Source organism: Erpetoichthys calabaricus, chromosome 4 (assembly GCF_900747795.2).
Source record: "Erpetoichthys calabaricus chromosome 4, fErpCal1.3, whole genome shotgun sequence".
NCBI lineage: Eukaryota > Metazoa > Chordata > Cladistia > Polypteriformes > Polypteridae > Erpetoichthys > Erpetoichthys calabaricus.
This window is the reverse complement of record NC_041397.2, coordinates 204,945,877-204,970,435: the sequence shown is the minus strand read 5'-3', so window position 1 is coordinate 204,970,435 and position 24,559 is coordinate 204,945,877. Positions and strand designations below refer to the sequence as shown.

General features: G+C 37.5%; 1 protein-coding gene across 6 annotated transcripts in view; it reads left to right on the top strand.

The window, feature by feature from the left end:
* Positions 1–24,559, top strand: part of dyrk1aa (dual-specificity tyrosine-(Y)-phosphorylation regulated kinase 1A, a) — a 185,338-nt gene that overhangs the window by 105,137 nt on the left and 55,642 nt on the right. For all 6 annotated transcript variants that reach the window (XM_028800218.2, XM_028800219.2, XM_028800221.2 and 3 more), the window contains exon 4: positions 5,489–5,558. In XM_028800218.2, the coding sequence (XP_028656051.2) occupies positions 5,549–5,558 (10 nt within the window). In that variant the 5' untranslated portion in view covers positions 5,489–5,548. The remainder of the gene's footprint in view (positions 1–5,488; positions 5,559–24,559) is intronic.

The following is a 24,559-nucleotide window of genomic DNA, read 5'->3' as shown; positions in this document are numbered from 1 at the left end:
CCTTTATGCAATAACTCTCGGAACCATGGGATAATGTTGAGAACGTTGAATCACATGAAATTGTGTGAAACTGTAAATACAAATACATACAAACACTAGTAATTACTTATATAAACATCATGGGCCCCATGTGTAACTCCGTGCATAGAATTTGCACTAAAACATGGCGTACAGACAACTGAAACGTGCGTATGCACAAAAAAAAAAAAATCCAGATGCATTAAACTGTGTGTAAGCCAACCCCTATTATTAATTACCCCAATAATTACCAATGAATGTAAAATTTAACACCTGTGCAAGCACCTACAGCCGCACCACGACTCCTCACAGAATTTAATATGCAAATCAGTATAAATATCACTTTCCGTTTGTTGTTTTGTTAAGACTATGGCAAACAATCCCTTCTAACCCATTATTAACAGCTGTGCTTGGTGGTCTTCCAGATGGGCTTAAAGTGGAGAAGGACAAACAAACTGTGATTGCCTTTGCGACACTATTGGCACGCAGACTTATTTTGCTAAACTGAAAGAATCCTAACTTTCCTCTTTTAAGTCAGTGGGTAACTGATGTTTTATATTATTTGAAATTGGAAAAAATCAAATTCTCACTTAGAGATCACCTGCAGAACTTTTTCAAAACCTGGCAGGATCTAATCAATAATATTTTAGAATAAGCTCTTAAAGCACTGAGGAAGCAGATTCTCTTCCCATTTCTTTTTCTTCTCCGTTTATCTTTATCCGCCTATTAAACTCATCAATTTATTTATTTTTACTAGCTTTAAGTTTTACTCTGTTGGCCATGCTTTCTTTCTCAGGGTGGGGGTTGATTTGTTTTCAATCCTATTTTTTGTAAAATTTTGTATGGAATGATTACAATAAAATAAATAAAATTTAAAAAAAAAAAAAAAAAAAAAGACTGGCAAAATCATGTGGGGGAAAAAAAAGAATTTCAGCAAAGGCAAAGTGGAGGCAAGGAAAAATATGCTATTTGTTGCCTTAATACTAGAATTACCGGAGTCTACGAAAAAACTCGTAGATCCGGCCCACCTTAAAACCGTTCTCACCTCTCTTTTGTCTTCTAAATGTGCCAATTAAGACGAGCAGCAAGTAGCCAGCTATTCCATCCCCCACCGTCGCAGAACGCTCACTAAGTTTTCCCAGCTCATGCCTTGTTTGATTATCTGGGAGTGACTGAACTGCTGGAGTTTTAGAATGGAAATAATAGATCATTATTTGGAACACACGCATTTCATGTGTGTTTTGTTTCTACAGTAATCTGTGTAAACACATTGCTAAAACAGAAACTTTTTCATATTTTAGTAATAAATGTTATAAAATGTAGGCATAAACTATAGAATGTGTGAAGCCTGAAGTCCACGCTGGTAGGGAAGGATCCTGAATGCGACAGAGAATGAAAAGTGAATTAAAAAAAAAAAACCAAAGCTAACCTTTGCAAATATCATAAATTACACCGTTGTTACAGACTGAAATCAAATGTATCTTTTTATTCTAAAATAGTAAAAATAAGAACACTTCACTTCTCAAAAAGGGGTCATACAGGATCGAACTCATGACCTTCTGATTGCCAGTCAGCAACTGATACTGTTGCGCCACGGCGGCAGTCATAGTAAATGTGTGTCAATGTCGCACACTAAGGCGGCTTTTTTTGGCAGCGGCTTTTTTTTTTTGTACCTTTTGTGAAAGTGTTTCTTTGATGTTTGGACTTCAGGCTTCATACATTATATAGTTTATGCCTACATTTTGTCATTTGTTAATAGAATATAAAAACGTTTCTGTTTTAAAAATGTGTTTACACAGATTACTGTAGAAACGCAACACACATGAAATGCATGTGTTCCAAATAACGATTTATTATTTCCACTCTAAAACTCCACTCCCAGATAATCAATCAAGGCATGAACTGGGAGAAGTTCGTGTACGTTCTAAGTCAGTGGGGGGATGGAATAGCCGGCTGCTTGCAGCATGTCTTTATCAGTACATTTAGATGACAAAAGACGCTGGCGGAGAGGTGAAAACGGTTTTAAGAAGCGATTTAAGGTGGGCCGGATCTACGAGTTTTTTCGTAGGCTTTGGTAATTCTAGTGTTAAGCAAAGGTATAAACAAGAAAAGGAAGTTATGGAGTGATATAGCGTGGCGGAGACGCTTGAAAGTTCAAGTTCAGAAAGTCGAGACAGTTCCCAATATTAAAAAGAAGCGGTCAGATATCAAAGTCGACATGAGTCGCAGCCCACTGTCTGTTTATTCTGTTTCAGACAATATTACAAATGCTGACCCCCATGCCGATGACACGATTCCATGCAATGATGGTGCTGCTGTGTCCAGCACATCTTCAGATTCTGACTGCACACTCAACTCTACCTCAGAAATTGCCAGGCGACCATCTGCCTGTGTACTGACAGACGCTGTTCTGGAGTCACAAAATGCAATAGTGGAATCTGTAAGAGATATGGTCAATGAATTAAGGTATATAAGGGCTGTATTATGTGATACTGACCACAATTTAAATGAATTCATTAAAAAATGCTGCATCACCTGTTTTTACATTCTGCTAATTACATTCAAACAAAGTTGTAATGCTGTCAGATTTGGCTGATCATTTGGTAGGTCAGGGTCAGGTTCATCATACTGCAACTCCTCATGTATGGGGCAAGCAGGATGCTACATGCCTGCATAATGCAACACACTTTCTGTGGACTACAGAGCAGCACATGAATAGAGTGGTAATGCATTCTATTTACAAAAGCAAATTTATAGTGTAACATCATTACCAAACAACACAATGGATTGATTCTTTTCCCTTTACATGGCTATTTGAGGAGACTTGCTGTCTTTAAAAGAACTGCTTGCCTTTTGCCACACTAGCTGGAAAAAGCACCTGCATCTGTATAGAGCTGCTGTTTTTATAGGCACCCCTGCTATATATGATGTCCTTTGGTGATTCATCCCTGGCTGATGTAACTTGGCCAGCGCTGTTGCAGTAACAATGGGCGTGCAGTTGACCGCTCCAATTACATTTGGAAAGCCAGACGTTGCTGCAGATTGTTCTTAGATGTTTCGCTGTTCAACCACAGTGTAAGGAAATCTATATCTGGATGACAAGCAGATAATACCATCCTATAATGCTGGCATGGCGCGACTCTGTGATGTTTGTGAAATACCCATTCGGTCAGCAAGTTCACGTTGAACAGCTCCTGTGGTTACCCGCGAGTGGACAGAACTTGCAAAGGAGCAGGTAGACCACAATTTCTCAAAGTCTTCCTTTGTAAAGCCGGCACCAGTTCAGCACTCGGTTCCAAGAGGATAGCTCTTGGAAATCGACTTAGAAGCCATCATCATCTATAAATACACACTCTTCTAATTATTCCATTTGCAATGTCTTTTAACAATGCTAAAGCAGCTATGGTAGTTGTAATAGTTTGGCAATTCCGTGCACCATGATATTGTTACAGAATGATTACAATCAAGTGAATTAAATTTGTTAAAGATATGTAGTTAATTTCAGTGTATTTATTAAATCCAGCGTCATTGATGCGAATTCGAAAAAGAAAGGTAAATGAAACAGAAACAGTAGCAGTGCTTTGATGTTGGGTGCCACCAGTTTGCAAAACTGAGTGGAAACATGCATACGCAAGGTCGTGAGCTACCGTGAAAATGTGCATGGCTTTATGACAAGTTTATGATTTACACATCTCAAGAGTGTGCAAGGAAATGGGAGTACGCAACATTTTTGTGTGTACACATTGTTTATACATGAGGCCCCAGGTAAGTACAGTAGCATTTTAAGTTGCACATTACGAATATAACATTGGCTTCAGCATTTCCGTGACATAAAATTACTCAAAATATCTGTAACAAGAAAATATAATAACTTAGAAGGACTGCCTTCACACGGGCTATCTAAGAAGAGTGGTGAAGGATAGTCTGAGGAAACACACACACTATGATGTCTGCTGCTGCACTCAGTTCCTGCTCTCATTACTTCCTGTCACATGCAGCACATGCAGCAGCAGCATTAACTCTTTGTGTTTATATAAAAAAGGAACATTAGAAATGTTGATTCTGAGTGTTGGCAATTTTAGGACTTTTTGTTTTATATTCCACAGGCGTTGTAGGGAAATACATGTGCCTTGGTTGCCATGAGCCAGCTGCTGTCAAGAAAGAGTACAGTGTGAAAAGGTATTGTGAATCATGGCACTATTCTATCTTAAATACACATCCGTGGTTCAAGAGACTTCAGAAAGTTAACAACTAGAATAAAGTTTATTAATTTAGTCAAGCAAATGAGATTCAACAAAGTCACGCAAGAGCCAGCTATCAATGAGCTAAACGTAAAGTATAGCACAGAATTATATTTTCTGATTGAGTTTGTCAAGCAGTGTTTCACTTTAGTTGCAAACATCTTTTTTCTGAAATTGCAGCAGATTATGGGGATTTGATCGTTTGTTTTGATACTTCAGTTCAGTTGCAGCTCAGTGCTGAAACTTTTGTCTAAAAAAAACAAAAAAAAAAAACAAACAAAAAGACTGCAGTCCCTCTTCCAAGAACCCAGGTAAAGATGATTAGTCATTTTAGCTCAGTGTATATTTGTGTGTCTGTTTACTGTAATGTTTCTAAACAAAAATAGACAGAAAACCACTTTGTCTGTCTCTAAGTGTCATGGATAACTTGGATTGCAGCACATTTTGGTTGTCCCAGGAGACCTTGTTAATATCAGTACAATCATAAACTCTAATTTTCAGAATGTTCAGGCCAAAAATGTAGTTGACTTTTTCTTTTTGATGGTAAATGGACTTTCCTGTGTGACAGTGACTCTAAGATTGACAAAGAAATAACCATTTTGGAGGAAGGTATGATTTGAGGACTTCAGTCTATAAGTGTACACCTGTCATCCAATATATGAATTATCATCTGCATATGGAAATAATTCAAGATCCCCAGAATGTGTTTTTCAGCCTTATTAGACCTTAATTGGAAAAGGATTTATACTATTGTTATTGGTGAGGTGGAGCTAACTGCTAGTGATTAAAATCAAATCATTTTAACACCATTTTTGGGAGGAACAATGTAGAATCTACCCATATGAAAACCGTTGTTTTGATTAAATTGTAGTTGGGGCATAATAAATAATAATCATTATGTATGGCATTCATTTTTATCTGGCTTCTTTTCTTCCTTTTTATAAAGAAAATTATTCTAAAATTTAACTCAAAGCTTCTTTTTTTTGTTGAGCAAGTTCCTCTATGAATTAATCTTTAACTCTTTTAAATGTTAATGAATTTGGTATCACACTTATGTATTTCAAGTGTGATTTTTCAGTCATTACCATTATTTTTTTGCATTGAGGTATTAAAATTATTTTTAATTAGGGTTTTTATATTTAAAAAATGTTAGCATACAGGTATTTTTACTTTCTAGGTATAAAAATAGATTTTTTTAAGCAATACATGTCTTTGTGCGTTTATTTTAGCGGGCACTGGTTTGCTGCTGGACCCTCCTCCTAGGATGATATGAAATTTATCAGAAGACGATGCATACAGGTAAATATCTATGTTGCATTATCATTTGTATTTCCTAATGCAATAGGTAATTTATCTTCCATTGCAGCTGCCTAAGAGTGTGGGTACAGCTGTATGCTTCTAAATTGATGGTGTTTCCAGGTAAATTGTTCTGTAATCTATGCTGAAGTTTGCATTTAAAAACCATTTAGTACTCTGGGATTTTACGAAGCTACTTTGCAGCATTTTGCAAGCATTGGTACAGAATGAAAAGGACTGGAGAAAATGATAGTATTTGCATGCATGCCTTTGTCACAGATGTTACTACCATATTTTTTGTTTTCTATTTGGTCCATTTCCAGGAAATTGCTAGTCTTTGCATGAAGATTGCAATCAAATGAATACATGGTTTATGTACAAATGGAGCTCTTTAATTTAGAATATGTACAGTATGGAAAACATCTACCCATTCATCAATTTTATGTTTGTTCTTAAGCAGACATCTTTATTAGTAGGTGAGCTTCAATATTAAGAATATGCATTACTTTTTTATTATTTTATTTGGAAAATTAAACTTAGCTTTCACTTTTTTTAAGAAACGTTTGTTGATATGATACAAAAATAAATATTAAACATATTTAAGTGTTGTCGTAGCCCTTGGCTTAAAGTGTTTATTGACAAATGTTTATTTACTGTATCTCTGCACTTTGATGCACTTGCAGTGATTATGATAATAGGATGAGCAAATAAGATATTAATTGACACCTGCATTTGCAGTGTTTATTTTTAACTATTTTGCCCTTTTCCAACAACTTTTTGTAGCATTTTGCTTGTCAACCATATATTTTCTGCTGGCACTCTCTCTTTTCCTATATTGCCATCTCTACTTTTTAGTTCCACCAGGACATATCCTCCTGCCTCTGCAGTCCCTTTGTTCAATTGCAGAGTTCTTACAATGTTTTAAATCTGACATTTTTCATCACTTCCTACTTGTTTTTCACACTTGATGATTCTGAAAACTCATTCGTTCTTTCTACCTCTATTTCTACAAATGTACTTCTAACTCTGTATTCTCACACAAACATACAGGCTGCCCCAGAAATATAGGTTAAGTTAGCTTTTATTGTCTCTCTTAAGAACAATTTGTAATGGACATTCGAGTAAACAAAGGCGTCCCAGTCACCTATCACTTACACTAAATACATTACACATCTACCCTAAGCAAAAATATTACACCTTGCCTTTGAAAATAAAAAAATATTGTTTGATCAATGTCTTGTGAGAAAAAAATCTGAATTATGTGTGTTTGTAAGCATGATTTAGTAATTTCCTATAACAATCTAATGCAATTTCCATTTATTTTTCAGTTGAATTGAGAATAGCCGTGTTTGTTGGATCAACTACATATTATAATGGGGGGAAGTACATAGTGAATCACTATATGGGGGGAGAAAAATATATATTTGATTTTTTCAGAATCTTACCAATTAGCAATGTTCAGTGATGGGCTGTTTTAAATAAGCTGCTTTGGTATAGATGCATATGTATACATTAATCAATTGAATACATTTTTATTGTGCAAGCCTGCCTTTTTTTTTTTTTTTTTTTTTTGAAGTAAGACTTTTTTTCTTTTTGTTTTTTTTTTTTTTTTTTAACCCAATGATTTTTCATTTCTTTGGACATAACTGACTGCATACTAGAGAATATTCAGATTGCTTTTTTAAGCTTTTGGAGCAACAAATGGAATGCAATCCAGTACTACAATTCAGAGCTTAAAGTGTAAATTTATATGTAAACATAAAAATGATAAATTTATGTATAATTCATCACTACAGATGCAGCATGTATACAGTTTACCCCGCAATGAAAAAAGAACCCACTATAGTCTCTGAAATAAATTGAAACTGACAAAAGTAATTGCCATCCATCATTGTTTGTTCAGTATTTAATAAAAGACTCTGCTTCAGAGTTTTGATTCAACATAAAATTTCAAATAATAACACAAATGAAAATGGCATAAACAAAAATGATTCGACCCATAACCTAATATTTTGTTTCACAACCTTTAGAGGCAGTCACTACAAACAAGAGATTCCTAGAGTTCTCGGTGAGACTTCTGCACTTGTCAGCAGGTAGTTTCCTAAGTAAACTGCTCCTGCTTTTTCAGGTTTGAAGGGTACCTTCTCCAGACTACACTTTTCAGTTCTTTTCATAGATGTTTGATAGGATTCAAATCAGGGCTCATAGAATGTCACTTCAGAATAATCCAATGTTTTTTTCTTAGCCATTCTTGGGTGCTTTTAGCTGTGTATTTTAGGTCATTATCCTGTTGGAGGATCCATGGCCTGTGACAGAATTAGAGCTTTCTGACACTGGGCAGTATATTTTGCTCCAGAATGTGTTTGATATTCTTGAGATTTCATTCTCGGCACAGACTCACGGCACCCTATGCCAAATGTAACAAAGCACACCGAAAACATAATCGAGCCTCCTCTTGGTTTCAAAGAAGGTATGGCACTCAATGGGGTCTTTCTGGGACCTCTTCTGTTGAGCCCATTGTCACTTGAAAAGCGACAGAATGGTGCAATCACCATGACCTTGAAGCTTATATCAGCTTATATCTCATTTGAACTTGTCTTTGGCGTTTTGTCTACCAATCTTACTATCCCTTTGCTGAGTCTGGAGTCAATTTTCCACTTGTGGCTGCATCCAGGGGGTTGGCTACAGTCCCATGTTCCTTAAACGTCTTAATATTTGCAACTATACTTACAGGCACATCAAGCTGCTTGGAGATTGTCTTATAGCCCTTGCTTTTAACATGTTTGTTACTATAATTTTCTGTTTGGTCTCCTCGGACAACTCTTTGCTTTCTCTGATCCATTTTCAGTGTGGAGAGCACAAGGATACCAGACTAATTTTTAAATAGGCTGTTTTTTCTAGGGGTACAAACATTTGTGTTTAGGCCGTTCCTCATGTCACACTTTGTTGACACATCAAATGCAGGCAGGTATACTGTACATGGGACAGTTGCTTTCCATTTGATCACTTTTAAGTAGGCATGCAGCACTCTTCCAATGAGCTGTTATGGTGCCAACAAATGTGTCCATGTTTGTATATGATAGTAGAAAAGTGTACTCTGCCAAAGATTTTGCCTTTTCTAATGGCTTTTTTTGTATCTGGACTGCACATGGCGTTAATGTGGTATTCCTAACCTACAGGTATTTCACTATTTAGCCTGCATCTATTTGTTTTATAAACTTGTTTTGTATGTAAACATAAGTTTTTTTTTTTAAATTCAGAAACAAATCTCCTGAGGCAGCTTATAGTTGTTTACATTGGGGCACTAGAAGTAATGTGGAGCAAAAGTCTTAAAACTTTCTGATTAATTCCACTTCAAGGAGCCAATCGTATTGGATTCAGAAAGCATGCCTTTTGCATTTCTTAGGTATGCTCATGGTAACAAAACAGAATTGTACATTTTTATCATAAATTCGAAACTGTCTTTTCGCAGTCAATGGCAATATAGTAAAACTGAGGATATAAAACCAAATGGAAGAGCAGTGGGGTAGATTATTACAGTAATCCCTCGCTATATCGCGCTTCGCCTTTCGCGGCTTCACTCCATCGCGGATTTTATATGTAAGCATATTTAAATATATATTGCGGATTTTTCGCTGCTTCGCGGGTTTCTGCGGACAATGGGTCTTTTAATTTCTGGTACATGCTTCCTCAGTTGGTTTGCCCAGTTGATTTCATACAAGGGACGCTATTGGCAGATGGCTGAGAAGCTACCCAGCTTACATTTCTCTTGTGCTGACTTTCTCTGATCCTGAAGTAGGGGGATTGAGCAGGGGGGCTGTTCCCACACCTAGACGATATGGACGCTAGTCTAAAAATGCTGAAAGATTATCTTCACGTTGCTATCTTTTGCTGATTCCTGAAACGACTTGCTGCACCGTGCTTCACATACTTAAAAGCTCGAAGGGCACGTATTGATTTTTCACTCTTTGTTTTTCTCTGTCTCTCTCTCTCTTTCTGTGCTCTTGACAGAGGGGGTGTGAGCTGCCGCCTTCAACAGCTTTGTGCCGCGGTGCTTCGCATACTTAAAAGCAAAACAGCCCTATTGATGTTCCTCTGCCTTTATGACAGTCTCTGCACCTGACTCCTTTGAAGAGGAAGATATGTTTGCATTCTTTTAATTGTGAGACGGAACTGTCATCTCTGTCTTGTCATGGAGCACAGTTTAAACTTTTGAAAATGAGACAAATGTTTGTCTGCAGTGTTTGAATAACGTTCCTGTCTCTCTACAACCTCCTGTGTTTCTGCGCAAATCTGTGACCCAAGCATGACAATATAAAAATAACCATATAAACATATGGTTTCTACTTCGCGGATTTTCTTATTTCGCGGGTGGCTTTGGAACGCAACCCCCGCGATGGAGGAGGGATTACTGTATTAGCTATTCATTATGACAACACCTTTCGATTTGATATTTTTAAATGTCTATACTTGGTGCGTGACAATTTAATGTAAAAAATGAAGTGTGTAGCTTCCCATTAACCCCCTCTTACAAATTTCTGATACTTTGACCCTGGGCTTTGTAGCACTTCGCTGGAGGCAGTGGGGCATTATTATTAAACACTTGGCCACTGACGCTATTAACATCAATTAAGAAACTTACTCTAATGAAAACCTTCCATTTGGTTCATTGATTACTTCTTGCAAGTGAAGTTCAGAAAATGGACAGAGTTCAGAAAGATTGACAATAACTGGAAAATCATCTCATGAACATACCACAAACATTCTATAGAAAAGGTATTTATCATTTGTCATCAGCATGTGTTACTTAACTTTTTCATTTGTGCCTCATCAATTGCCAGTTATGGAGATCCTCAGCTTAGCGGCAGGCCTACTCTATCCATTTTTTTTCTTTTAAATCCCCTTCATCTTCCATCTGTTACCACTCCTTTTTGGTGTTTTTTTTTTGGCTTATGCAGGTAAAGTTAGGCAAATAGTCTTAGATTTGTCACTTAAATGTACCAGTATAAAATGAGAGACTTTTTGTCTAAACACTTGCAGAACATACATTTAACTTGCAAAAAAGTATAGCCTGTTTATTTCAAGTAAATTATCAAGGTCATATTGCAAGTCCATTAGTAGTTATTAATAACCAATTCCTTAGGAGTGAAATATTGTCAAGTTCAGAGAGAGAATGACGTAAACAAAATAGCCCTACTAAATTAAAATAAATTTAAAAAAACATACTTGGCTTCAGAGTGGGCATGTTCTAATACTTTAAGGATTTTGTTTTAAATCTGAAGCTTTGTTGACTACAGTTCTAAGACATTTTTGTTGCTTTTTTATTTATAAATAGCAGTTTTATTAAGCAGCATTATTTTTATATCAATTACCTGACACTTTTTGGTACTTTCTGTGTAAGCACACATTTGTTCTTAGAATTTCTCTTAGTCGTGTAATTGTGTTATTACAAAAGGTAGCATCCTTAAAATCAGAATAATATAATTGCACAAACAATATTAGACATTCTGAAAGTTCAATGAAATGAAGAACTAAGTAAACAAATTGAAGTATACGGTATGTAGAATAGGTTCAATATCAATAATATATGAATTAAAATCCCCAGCAACAAATATAATTTATATGAGAAAAATAGCTTTGACTTTTTGCTTTTAGTGGCATCTCTCTCTCTTTTCATTTGCATTCCGTAGTACTTAGTTGCCTTCTTGGAAGAATATTTTAATCTCTGAAAATGTAGCATTTTGTTCAAGTAGGAAGCCCCAAAAGCAGAGAGATAGATGGATCTTTATTGTCATTGTCACTTTTACAAAGGAACAACGAAATTGAAGGTGCAGTCAACTCAGTGTGAGGCATAAGAGTTAAAAAGACGAGAAGAGACAAAATAATAAACCGAATAGTAATAAAAGTACTTTATAAAATATACAACTTGCACTTGTTGTATATACAAATTGCACTGGTTGACTTAAGGTCTATATTGCACTTTGGGAGAATGATATGGAGCAGTTTTATTCTGAGTTCAGGGCCATGGTTGCTTTTGGATAAAAGCTGTTTTTAAGGCGGTTTGTCCTGGTTTTCATTGCTCTGTGTCTCTTGCCCAATGACAAAAGCTAGAGGAGGCAGTGACCGGGATGTGATGAATCCTGTGAAATGTCTACTGCTTTTTGGTAGCATTGGGAGGTGTAGATTTCTTCTAGAGTTGGGAGGGTACAACCGATTGTTCTCTCTGCTGTCCTGACGACCCTGTGGAGCGCTTTCCTTTCTGAGGAAGTGCAGCTACCGTACCACACACACAGTCCGTACGTAAGCACACTCTCGATGGAACAGTGATAAAAGGCAAGGAGCAGATTTTTGGACAGATGGTTCTTTCTGAGGATTCTCAGAAAATACAGCCTCTGCTGCACCTTCTTCGGCAGCTCCTTGGTGTTGGCGCTCCAGGTCAGGTCATCCTTCAGCTCAATGCACAGAAACCTGAACAGTGGGACCCTCTCCACACAGGCCCCACCAATGATAAGTGGCTGGATGTCAGTTTTGTTTTTTCTAAAGTCAATAACAAGCTCCTTTGTTTTTGCGGTGCTGAGGAGCAGGTTATTGACACTGCACCACTCTGACAGCCGCTCCACCTCGTCCCTGTATGCCAGCTCACCCACCTTGCCTGAGATGAGTCAGACCACTGTCGTGTCATCCGTGAACTTTAAGATCTTGTTGCTATGGTGAGTGGGAACACAGTCATGTGTGTAGAGGAGCGGGCTGAGCACACAACCCTGCTGTGTCCCGGTGTTGAGGCCGACAGCAGTGGAGGTGTGGGGACCCAGCCTGCCCCTCTGGGAGCGACCAGACAGGAAGTCCAGTATCCAACTGCAGGTGAGTGATGGAAGTCCCAGATCTGCCAGTTTGGACACCAGTTGTTGTGGGAGGATGGTGTTAAACGCTGAGCTGAAGTCTACAAAGAGCAGTCTGGCATAACTCCCCTGCTGCACAAGGTTGGTCAGGGCAGCATGAAGGGCTGTGACCACAGCGTGCTACGTGGATCTCTTTGCTTTGTAAGCAAATTGAAATGGGTCCAGGTCTGCTGGCAGGCACGTGATGATACAACTCCGCACCAGTTTCTCAAAGCAATTCATGATGACAGATGTGAGTGCCACTGGGCGGAAATCATTCAGACTGTTCGTGATGGATTTTTCGGCAGCGGAACAATGATGGAGGACTTGAGGCAGGATGAGGCAGTGGCCTGGGACTGGTTGAAAATCCTAGCAAAGATTCCTAAAGAGGTTTAGTGTTTCTTAGAATGCTTGCTTTTTTGCCTCCTCTAGTCTGGACAGTCTTGATAATGAGTGATTTTCAGTTCCAGTGCATATTTGTAGATGTTGCTGTGTAAATGCCTGCTATGCTGAACTGATGCTTGTATAAGCAACTTTCACTCTTGGATAGGAAGGTTTTGGGTTGTAGATTAGAAATCAACACAATTATTTCACAGTAAAGATGATGAACACACTGACAGCTGTCAAAGTTGGGGTAAATATCATCTGCATAACTCTGTTTTACAGCCTTTATAAATATAGCTTCACATATGTTGAAAGCACTATAAACTTTACACACTGTTTTAAAGGTTGTTAGACAAAGTGATAACACTCTTTGTAAAAGACAAGCAAGTATCTTGCTCCAAGTAATGCTTCATAATTCTCAGAATTCCATAGGCCTGATTGAGAGGTGGGTAGTCACAGGCTTCTGACAAGCAGCTGAGGTATAAGGAAACCAAGTTCCTGTTTGCATCAGGATGGTTTTGATTTTTGGAAAAAAAATTCAGACATCATCCTGCAAAATAGTGTTTGCCCAAGATGAGCTATTAACATAGTGATTTTTCTTGATCAGCTTCACAGAACACACACTATTATATCAGTGACCACTTAACATGCAAAAAGGATTTGTTGTTGACCATCAATCTCTCTCTCTCTCATATATATATATATATATATATATATATATATATATATAAATACACACACACACTTCGCTCACCAACCCCTGTGTTTGGTTAATCAGATATACAATTTAAAAATTTTTTTTCTTTGGAATTGTTTCAGTTTCATTATTTGCACTTTTACTTTAAAGCTTCATTAAAATCAATATTTTTTGGAGACACATTGTGACAAAACAACATATAACTTCCCGTGAGTGAATATTATTTCTGTTTCTCTAATAACTAATCCGACTTTTTCTAATGTTTGTCCCTGTAATTTATTGATTGTTATTGCAAAAGCTATTCCCACGGTAAACTGTAAACATTTTAATACAAATGGCATATCACAATCTCCTTTGGTGTCTAATGTTATTCGCGGAATATACAGTTAGGTCCATAAATGTTTGGACAGAGACAACTTTTTTCTAATTTTGGTTCTGTACATTACCACAATGAATTTTAAATGAAACAACTCAGATGCAGTTGAAGTACAGACTTTCAGCTTTAATTCATTGGGGTGAACAAAACGATTGCATAAAAATGTGAGGCAACTAAAGCATTTTTTTAACACAATCCCTTCATTTCAGGGGCTCAAAAGTAATTGGACAAATTAAATAACTGGAAATAAAATGTTCATTTCTAATACTTGGTTGAAAACCCTTTGCTGGCAATGACAGCCTGAAGTCTTGAACTCATGGACATCACCAGATGCTGGGTTTCCTCCTATTTAATGCTCTGCCAGGCCTTTACTGCAGCGGCTTTCAGTTGCTGTTTGTGGGCCTTTCTGTCTGAAGTTTAGTCTTCAACAAGTGAAATGCATGCTCAGTTGGGTTAAGATCAGGTGACTGACTTGGCCATTCAAGAATTTTCCAGTTCTTTGCTTTAATAAACTCCTGGGTTGCTTTGGCTGTATGTTTTGGGTCATGGTCCATCTGTATCATGAAACGCCGCCCAATCAATTTGACTGCATTTAGCTGGATTTGAGCAGACAGTATGTCTCTGAACACCTCAGAATTCATTTGGCTGCTTCTGTCCTGTGTCACATCATCAATAAATACTATTGTCCCAGTGCCACTGGCAGCCATGCACGCCCAAGCCATCACACTGCCTTCACCGTGTTTTACAGATGATGTGGTATGCTTTGGATAATGAGCTGTTCCACGCCTTCTCCATACTTTTTTCTTGCCATCATTCTGGTAGAGGTTGATCTTGGTTTCATCTGTCCAAAGAATGTTTTTCCAGAACTGTGCTGGCTTTTTTTAGATGTTCTTTAGCAAAGTCCAATCTAGCCTTTCTATTCTTGAGGCTTATGAGTGGCTTGCACCTTGCAGTGCACCCTCTGTATTTACTTTCATGCAGTCTTCTTTTTATGGTAGACTAGGATATCGATACGCCTACCCCCTGGAGAGAGTTGTTCACTTGGTTGGCTGTTGTGAAGGGGTTTCTCTTCGCCATGGAAATGATTCTGCGATCATCCACCACTGTTGTCTTCCGTGGACGTCCAGGTCTTTTTGCGTTGCTGAGTTCACCAGTGCTTGCTTTCTGTCTCAGGATGTACCAAACTGTAGATTTTGCCACTCGTAATATTGTAGCAATTTTTCGGATGGGTTTTTTCTGTTTTCGCAGCTTAAGGATGGCTTTTTTCACCTGCATGGAGAGCTCCTTTGACCGCATGTTGTTTGTTCACAGCAAAATCTTCCACATGCAAGCACCACACCTCAAATCAACTCCAGGCCTTTTATCTGCTTAATTGATAATGACATAACGACAGACTTGCCCACACCTGCCCATGAAATAGCCTTTGAGTCAATTGTATAATTACTTTTGAGCCCCTGAAATGAAAGGATTGTGTTAAAAAAATGCTTTAGTTGCCTCACATTTTTATGCAATTGTTTTGTTCACCCCACTGAATTAAAGCTGAAAGTCTGCACTTCAACTGCATCTGAGTTGTTTCATTTAAAATTCATTGTGGTAATGTACAGAACCAAAATTAGAAAAAAGTTGTCTCTGTCCAAATATTTATGGACCTAACTGTATACATTACCTTTCTTTTTGCCTGTTAAAATTTGCATCGCTTCTCCATGATCATCAATATACACCTGATCGAATTGTGTATTCTTTGAAATTCAACTTGTCATTGCTATAAATGTTCCAGGACCACAGATTCTCATAGTGTATGGTCCATTATTGTGTAAATTCACGTTTTGTGCACTGAATGATGCAAATGCGAAAAGACTTTGTTGTCTACTCTTTGCCTTTTATTTCTGACCTTGATTTGTCCTGTTGTTTTTTCAATTACACCTGGTTCTGATGATTAATCACCTTTTGTTTGCGGTAATGCAATCTTTTCTATATTCTTTGATACTGTAGCGACTGACATGACAAAGTGTCACAAAAGTTTTACTTGAACAATTGCCAACTTCCTAACCCTAAACACAACTTTCTAGCAACCTCTCCAACCCCTCCTCCTCCGGGTCTCGCACCCCCCAGACCCCCCCCCTTACCACATCAATCAATACCCCGCTATCAGTCTTCCGTGCTGTAGTCTGCCCTCCCTCAATCGGACTGAACAGTCACTTAAAACCAAAAAGGTCTCAACCTGGCTGGGATGCTACAATACTTTCAAATTTTACTGCTTTCATATTCTGTACCTTTCTCTGCATGTGTATCACGCCATCATTTGTTTGAGCCTTTCTAATTCCACTACTTTCATAATCTCTTATCTGCCTTTTTTTCTCTCCAACGCCTTTGGGTCTCTATTCTCCATATTGCCCTTATATGCTTTATATGTGCTGAGAGCACAGGATATGTGTGTACTACATGCTTTTACACTACTGAGTGTTTTTTGATGGGTGTGCTCTTATATGATATCTTTTGTAAGTAGGGCGTGTGTTGCAAGAATCTCATGTGCCACGTCCCCGCGAGACAGCCCTGGGACAATCTCTTGGCACCAAGTCTCATGTTTACGGTCCACGCAAGACGCTCCATGGCAAGTCTGTTTTGTCTTGCGGGTCTTGTAAATGTCTTCCGAGAACTTCCAAGAAGATCACATATATTTGCTTTGCTTTTGCTTTCCAGGATTTTTTTTTTTTTTAAAGGATGTATATACAGTTGTACAGTCATATGAAAAAGTTTGGGAACTTGGGAAATATGACATGCCTTATGGAAACAGTAGTATTTCAGCAGTGATATTAAGTTTATTGGATTAACAGAAAATATGCAATATGCAGAGGGAAAAGTACAATGTTCTGGAATGGCCATCACAGTACCCTAAACTTGAATATCATCGAAAATCTATGGGATGATTTGAAGCACGCTGTCCATGCTCCGCAACCATCAAATTTAACTGAACTGGAGATATTTTGCATGGAAGAATGGTCAAAAATATCTCCATCCAGACTCCAGAAACACATCAAAGGCTATAGGAGGCGTCTAGTGGCTGTTATATTTGTAAAAGGAGGTTCAACTAAGTATTGATGTAATATATCTGTTGGGTGCCCACATTTATGCACCTGTCTAATTATGTTATGATGCATATTGCGTTTTTTCTGTTAATCCAATAAACTTAATGTCACTGCTGAAATACTACTGTTTCCATAAGGCATGTCGTATATTAAAAGGAAGTTGCTACTTTGAAAGCTCAGCCAATGATCAACAAAAATCCAAAGAATTAAGAGGGGTTCCCAAACTTTTTCATATGACAATAGATAAAGATATATATATAGAGAGAGAGATGAGATATATAGATATAGATAGATAGATAGATAGATAGAGAAAAGTCAAGCAAAATGGCACCTTTTATTGGCTAACTAAAAAGATTACAATATGTAAGCTTTCGAGGAACCCAGTCCTCTTCTTCATAATAGCTAACACCCTAGTACTACATATACAGTGTGTGTGTGTGTGTGTGTATATATATATATATATATATATATATATATATATATATATATAATGTAATATTATAGAGAGAGACATAGAGATTGTCAAGTTGAATCTGCTTGCACTCTCAGGTTGTGTGCACTGATATTCTGTTACCCTGGCAATAGTTTGAACTGTGCCTATTACATTTTCTGATGTTATGTTTAATACTAGACATTAAGCCCATTATTATAACGGCCGCTAGAACAGTAGTCCATAAACATTAGTAGGAACAGTCTATATTAAATGGCAAGGGATCTTTTACCTCATTAAATTTTTTCCGTAAAATGCCTGTAATTTTATCTGTCTTTGCTGTCCATAATATGCGTTTAATGTTCTGTCACAACATTGGGCAATCAGCAGATTCTCCCGAGCAACTGATGTAATGTGCGCGAAAATAAATGTACTTTTAAAAGTCATCGTATTGTAATATCATGAAAATTCGTATATTTAGGAAAACCCCTTCAACGACTTACACTTTACTAGGCCAAGCTTCTTAATTGCATATCTGACATCCTCAGAGTGAACACTTGTAAAACAACAAACAGTAATCCCACCTCTTTGGGGAAGCTGGTCTCCGTGTCTCAGTACCCGATTGGATTTTTCGTGTTTTATATTTTAGGTCTTACCTCATTTACCAAAATCCGATTGGATCTGCTGCGCAATATTTTATAGGTCCTGCCCTCTCTGTCTTGTGTGACGTGTCAGGTGGCCTTTGAAGCATGTGCTTTGAAGCATCGCACAGTGCCCCGCGCATGCGCACTTCACCAGAAGACACACAGACACGGACACTGGACGCACACAGGGGTTTTATTAAAGAGGATTAGATATTTTTCATTATCATATTAAAGAACTGTAACTGAGCAACATGTTATTTTAAAGGATATCTGACAAGAAATGTTTTAATATTTTTTTAAATTCCCAAATTATTACTTGCCTTTTTCCTCTGTCTGTATTCAGGTTTCCATACATTTTCTTTTGCAGTCTGTTTTTTTAACTTAATGTATAATTTAAAAAGCAAAAACAAAAATATTGTAAAGTCAAAGGTTTTTTTGTTTTTGTTTTTTTTTAAATATTTAAAGCCATACTTTACCTTATTACAACATTAACATCATCATTTTAATATAAGAAAAGACTTTTTAGAAATATTTGAAGACTTGCGTTATTACTTTATTAATGGTGGTGGTGCTTTATTAAGTTTAGTTTCAGGATAATTTTAGTTTTATTTTAATTTAGTAGATTATAAAAACAGGTAAATATGTACGTTGCATTAAAAAAAGTCTCTTACAGTAATTTCTTCACCAAAAGTTGTTTTACTGTCATTTTGCAACTTCATTGCTAATTAACCTTTCCACTAACTTTCACTTTATGGGACTCAGTGTAAAGTTTACATTAACTATATATTTTAGTTTGTCTGCTGCTTTTTTTCCCCCTCTGTGCGATATGATGGCTTTTTGTATCATTAAAAGAAATCCTTGCCTCCATGTTTTATTTCAGTACAGATACAGGTTTCCTGTTTTAGGAGATTAGAATAAACTTAAGGACCACTTTCCAACTTGTGCTAATATTTTTTTCCTTTGGATGCAAAGGTAATTGATGTAATAGAATTATGAAATACACAATCTGAAGCTGACTGCATTTTTATATATATATTGCAGAGAGCAAAGTGTTAAAAAGTAGCTTGGAGATATAACAAAGTACACTTTCACTTCTTGTTTATTACTTGTTTTCCTATTGGACAATAGAGGGCAGCTCTACCTTGGCAACAAAAGTAGGCTATTTGCATACTTAACTCTCATAGGCTTATGTTTGAAAAGGCTGCACCAATCGTAAAGCACCCTCCTGATGGTAAGCTATGCTAATTAGGTGCTGTTGCTGGGGTTCAGGAGGGTGGTAACTGTGTGTGATTCCACTGCATTGTGTTGCCTAGTGAGAGACATTGATAAATGAGTAGTTAATGATCTGCAGAATTCCCACTCACTGCAGACAGAGCTGAAATTTCAAAACTGAGGGAGCTGTATGCTAAATGCTAGTTTTACCTAGTGAATGTCTTTTCCAGAAGACTATCTAAATTAGTCCAGTGTTTGTTTATCAAATAGTATCAATCAAAATATGCATGTATACTGACACCTTATTGATAGGGCATTTTTAGTGAATTTATATGTCTGTTCTTGTAGAAAATGTCATCTGAGTCTTGACATAACTCTTAAATTGCACTTGAAAAACATTGGAACATTTTTAAAGCTTTGCAGTTCTGTGATTTCACTTTTCTTTTTGTGTCACTGACTGACACCTTGAATGTCACATTCTGGTCATATTTAACATTGCTAACATATCAAAAAACTAAGAACATGGTTCTTAGTTTTTCCTTCTGACCTATTATTCTTGAGGAGCCTTTTGTATGGATAAAAAGCTTTCTGTTTTTATTTCAATATCCTGTGCAACACACCTTTAACATTACTTTATCCCCCTATGGTTAGTGGTCATTTTATCAAATTTCAGGAAATAGCATCCATTTCTTTATTAGAATATGGCTTTAGTAAATGTTACATTCAATATGAGTTGGGTGAATTTCATAATTAAAATATTAAGGTGGTGTCAGAGTTTCTCTGACAATATTAACTGTCCTTTAACACTAGAATTACCAGAGCCTACGAAAAAACTCGTAGGTCTGGCCCACCTTAAATCGCTTCTTAAATCCATTCGCACCTCTCCGCCAGCGTGTCTTGTCATCTAAATGTGCCGATAAACACAAGCCGCAAGCAGCCGGTTATTCCATCCCCCCACCGACTTAGAACGTGCACGAACTTCTCCCAGCTCATGCCTTGATTGATTATCTGGGAGTGAAGTGGAGTTTTAGAGTGGAAATAATAGATCGTTATTTGGAACACACACATTTCCTGTGTGTTTCGTTTCTACAGTAATCTGTGTAAACACATTTTTAAAACAATTTTTTTCATATTTTAGTAGTAAATGACAAAATGTAGGCATAAACTATATAATATATGAAGCCTGAAGTCCAAAGATCAAGTAAACACTTGTACAAAAGGTTAAAGGAAAAGACAACTTCCGTAGCGTAGCAGTAAGATTTGCTGACTTGTAATCAAGAGTCCCCGGTTCGATCCTGACTCACTTCTATATTTGCAGTTTTCAGTAGTGAGCTGCTCCTATTGTTATTATACAGTACACGCATACACTTGGTTTGCGTCTGTAACACATGGTGTACATTTATAGGACTTGTAAAAGTTACCGTTCTTTTCACTTTTATTCTCTCTAAATCACGATCATGATACATACTGCCGCCCCCCCAAACAGTCGTGGAAAGTTGACACAGACTGCTCAGCCAATCAGTGCGCAGCAGGCCTATTGCGCCTTAGAGATCCGAGTTCAATTCCCCGCTGGAAAGAAAGTGTTGTTTTTTTTTTCCTTTTAACCATATAAAGTAGTATACACTGACGGTCAGTCAGATCGTTGTATTTTCATGTGGGATGCTCCTTTTAAAATATTAATTTTAACAATTGAGACTTCAATTAACATGAACAAGTGTCTTTATAGCCGTTATTATATAATTGATATAAAAACAGCTAAGGGGATAGATGAATAGCTATAGCGCATCTTTATGTGATCCAATAAATAACATTCGAGCTGATTTATTTACTTATCTTCCTACAGCATAAAGTTACAAGTGAACTGTAGGGCTTCCTCTGTTTGATTGTCAAGGGCATGCTCACAAATTACACGTGTAATGCCACGATAAATACCTGCTGACACTTTAGTACGCAAGCAATGGTACGAGAATACAGTTAGACTTTTTTTGGGCACATACACCACGCTAGTGTTTAGATCTGGACGGTGTAGCGTTGGCGAGCTCTGTAAGCCGTGCTGTTTCTTTGAAGGACAGGTGATTGGCAGGATGACGCCGGACTTTCGCTTTTACGCCTGGTGCAGCTGTGTAGTTCTTATATGTGAGGGAACGTTTCTTGCGGGGATGGCTTCTATTTTCTCCGATCTGAGTTCACCTCTGTTATTGCGCATCTTTATTTGAAAACAGCAGTGTCAGATCGGGGCTAGCGTGAATGCTAACTTTGACAAGCACTATAAATTTACAGCGGTTATTACAGATGTAAATCAAATGTATGTTTTTATTCTATAATATTAGCAATAACAGCAGCTCTCTACTCAAAACGGTAAACTTGAGAAGCTGCTAGCATCGAACTCAGAAGCTCTTGATTGGGAGTCAGCAGTTGTGTGTGGGAACTGTTAACATTTGAATCTGATGATTGTATATAAAACCATGTCAGACCTTGTGAACGAACGAGACTGGGAAAACGGACGTAAATGTGAGTGGTGTGCATGACTGAGAATGACTGGTGTAAAGCCTGAAGTCCAAATATCAAATAAACACTTTCACAAAAAGTACAAGTGTAACAGAACAAGTGCGCTTTTATTTAAGAATATAACTGAAGAAAAAAGAAAGCAGGTTACGGTAAGCGGTTGATGCGACAGCTTGCGTGGTGCAGTGCTAAGAACTGCTGACTCCCAATCAATTGCTTCTGGGTTCGATGCTGGCAGCTTCTCAAGTTTGCCGTTTTGAGTAGAGAGCTGCTATTATTGTTAATATTACACAATAAAAACATACATTTGATTTACGTCCAGTAACAACCGCTGTAAATTTATAGTGCTTGCCAAAGTTAGCGTTCACGCTCGCCCCGATCTGACACTGCTGTTTTCAAATAAAGATGCGCTATAACAGAGGTGAACTCAGATTGGAGAAAACAGAAGCCATCCCCGCAAGAAACGTCTCCTCACATATAAGAACAACGCAGCTGCACCAGGTGTAAAAGCGAAAGTCCGGCGTCCTCCAGCCAATCACCTGTCCTTCAAAGAAACAGCACGGCTTACAGAGCTCGCCAACGCTACACCGTCCAGATCTAAACACTAGCGTGGTGTATGTGCCCAAAAAAAGTAACTGCATTCTCATACCATTGCTCGCGTACTAAAGTGTCAGCAGGTATTTTTCGTGGCATTACACGTGTAATTTGTGAGCATACCCTTGACGATCAAACAGAGGAAGCTCTGCAGTAAACTTGTGACTTTATGCTGTAGGAAGATAAGTAAATAAAGTATGAAAAAAAAAAAAAGACTAACTTTGACAAGTACTATACATTTACAGACGCAAATCAAATGTATGCTTTTATTGTACAATATTAACAATAAGAAAAGCTCACTACTCAAAACGTTTATTTTGGGAGACATTAAGACTCAAACCAAGAACCTTCTGAATTGGAGTCAACAGCTCTAACCAGTATACTACCGAGAAGGTTATAGTCTTGGAAAAAAGCGCATTTGTTCTGTTATACTTTTGTCTTTTGTGAAAGTGTTTCTTTGATATTTGGAATTCAGGCTTCACGCATTATACACTTCATGCCTACATTTTGTCAATTACACTGCCTGGCCAAAAAAAAAAAGTCGCCACCAAAAAAAAAGTTCACACACTCTAATATTTCGTTGGACCGCCTTTAGCTTTGATTACGGCACGCATTTGCTGTGGCATTGTTTCGATAAGCTTCTGCAATGTCACAAGATTTAGTTCCATCCAGTGTTGCATTAATTTTTCACCAAGATCTTGCATTGATGATGGTAGAGTCTGACCGCTGTGCAAAGCCTTCTCCAGCACATCCCAAAGATTCTCAATGGGGTTAAGGTCTGGACTCTGTGGTGGCCAATCCATGTGTGAAAATGATGTCTCGTGCTCCCTGAACCACTCTTTCACATTTTGAGCCCGACGAATCCTGGCATTGTCATCTTGGAATATGCCTGTACCATCCGGGAACACAGCTGTTCAGTCCCAATCCCTTGAGTTCCCTTCGCATTGTGCGTGGGAAATGCTCTTACTTTAACTATTAAACATAGACCTGAGTTCTACTGTTGTTTTTCTTCGATTTGATTTCACCAAACGTTTAAGTGATCGCCGATCACGATCTTTCAGGATTTTTTTCCGGCCACATTTCTTCCTCGAAGACGATGGGTCCCCACTATCCTTCCAGTTTTTAATAATGCATTGGACAATTCTTAACCCAATTTTAGTAGTTTCTGCAATCTCCTTAGATGTTTTCTCTGCTTGATGCATGCTAATGATTTGACCCTTCTCAAACAGACTAACATCTTTTCCACGACCATGAGATGTGTCTTTCGACATGGTTGTTTAAGAAATGAGAAGCAACTCATTGCACCAGATTGGGTTAAATGACTTGTTGCCAGCTGAAAGATAATCACCCATGCAGTAATTATCCAATAGGAGAGGCTCGTACCTATTTGCTTAGTTAAATCCAGGTGGCGACTTTTTTTTTGGCCAGGCAGTGTATTACTAAAACATTAAAACGTTTCTGTTTCAACGATGTGTTTACTGTGCATAGATCGTTGTAGACACGGAACACACATGAAATGCAAGTGTTCCAAATAACGATATAGTATTTATAAAAGGTGTAATTTTGCTTGATTTCTTGCTCTATACAGCTCTAATCAACTGACACGCAGGTAAGCAGCCTTGAGCTGGGAATTGTGTGCCGGTGGGGGGATGTGATAAAAGACTGCTTACTGTTTGCTGCTTATCAACACATTTAAAAGGACAAAAGATGAAGACGGAGAAGTACGAAGTGTTTTAAGGTGGGATGGATCTACAAGTTTTTTCATAGGCTCTGGTAATTCTAGTGTTAAGTGACTGCAGATTTTGTATCATTGTCAATTTAAAAAAAAAAAAAAGTTGTCTACCTTGTGGGACCTTACTTTGGAAAATTACATCATGAATTGATGCTCATCTTCTCAGTTTTCAAACAGCGCTCCAAGATCACATCTGCTATAATTAGAATTTTTCAACATTTATCTGCTTATGGCATCTTTTAAGCTTTAATCTGACCTTGATCACTATACTGATGGTATTTCAGCTAGTCCATTGTGACTCTACTAACACAAAACACTGTTTTAACAATAACACGCTACAACAAGAGAACCAACTGTGTATTAAATTAATAGTGCTCATATTTATTGCATTTAAATATGTTTTGAGTCTCTTTACTGTCACCAAAAAAACACATGCAGCTGCACTAGTCCCTTTGTAAATAATCTC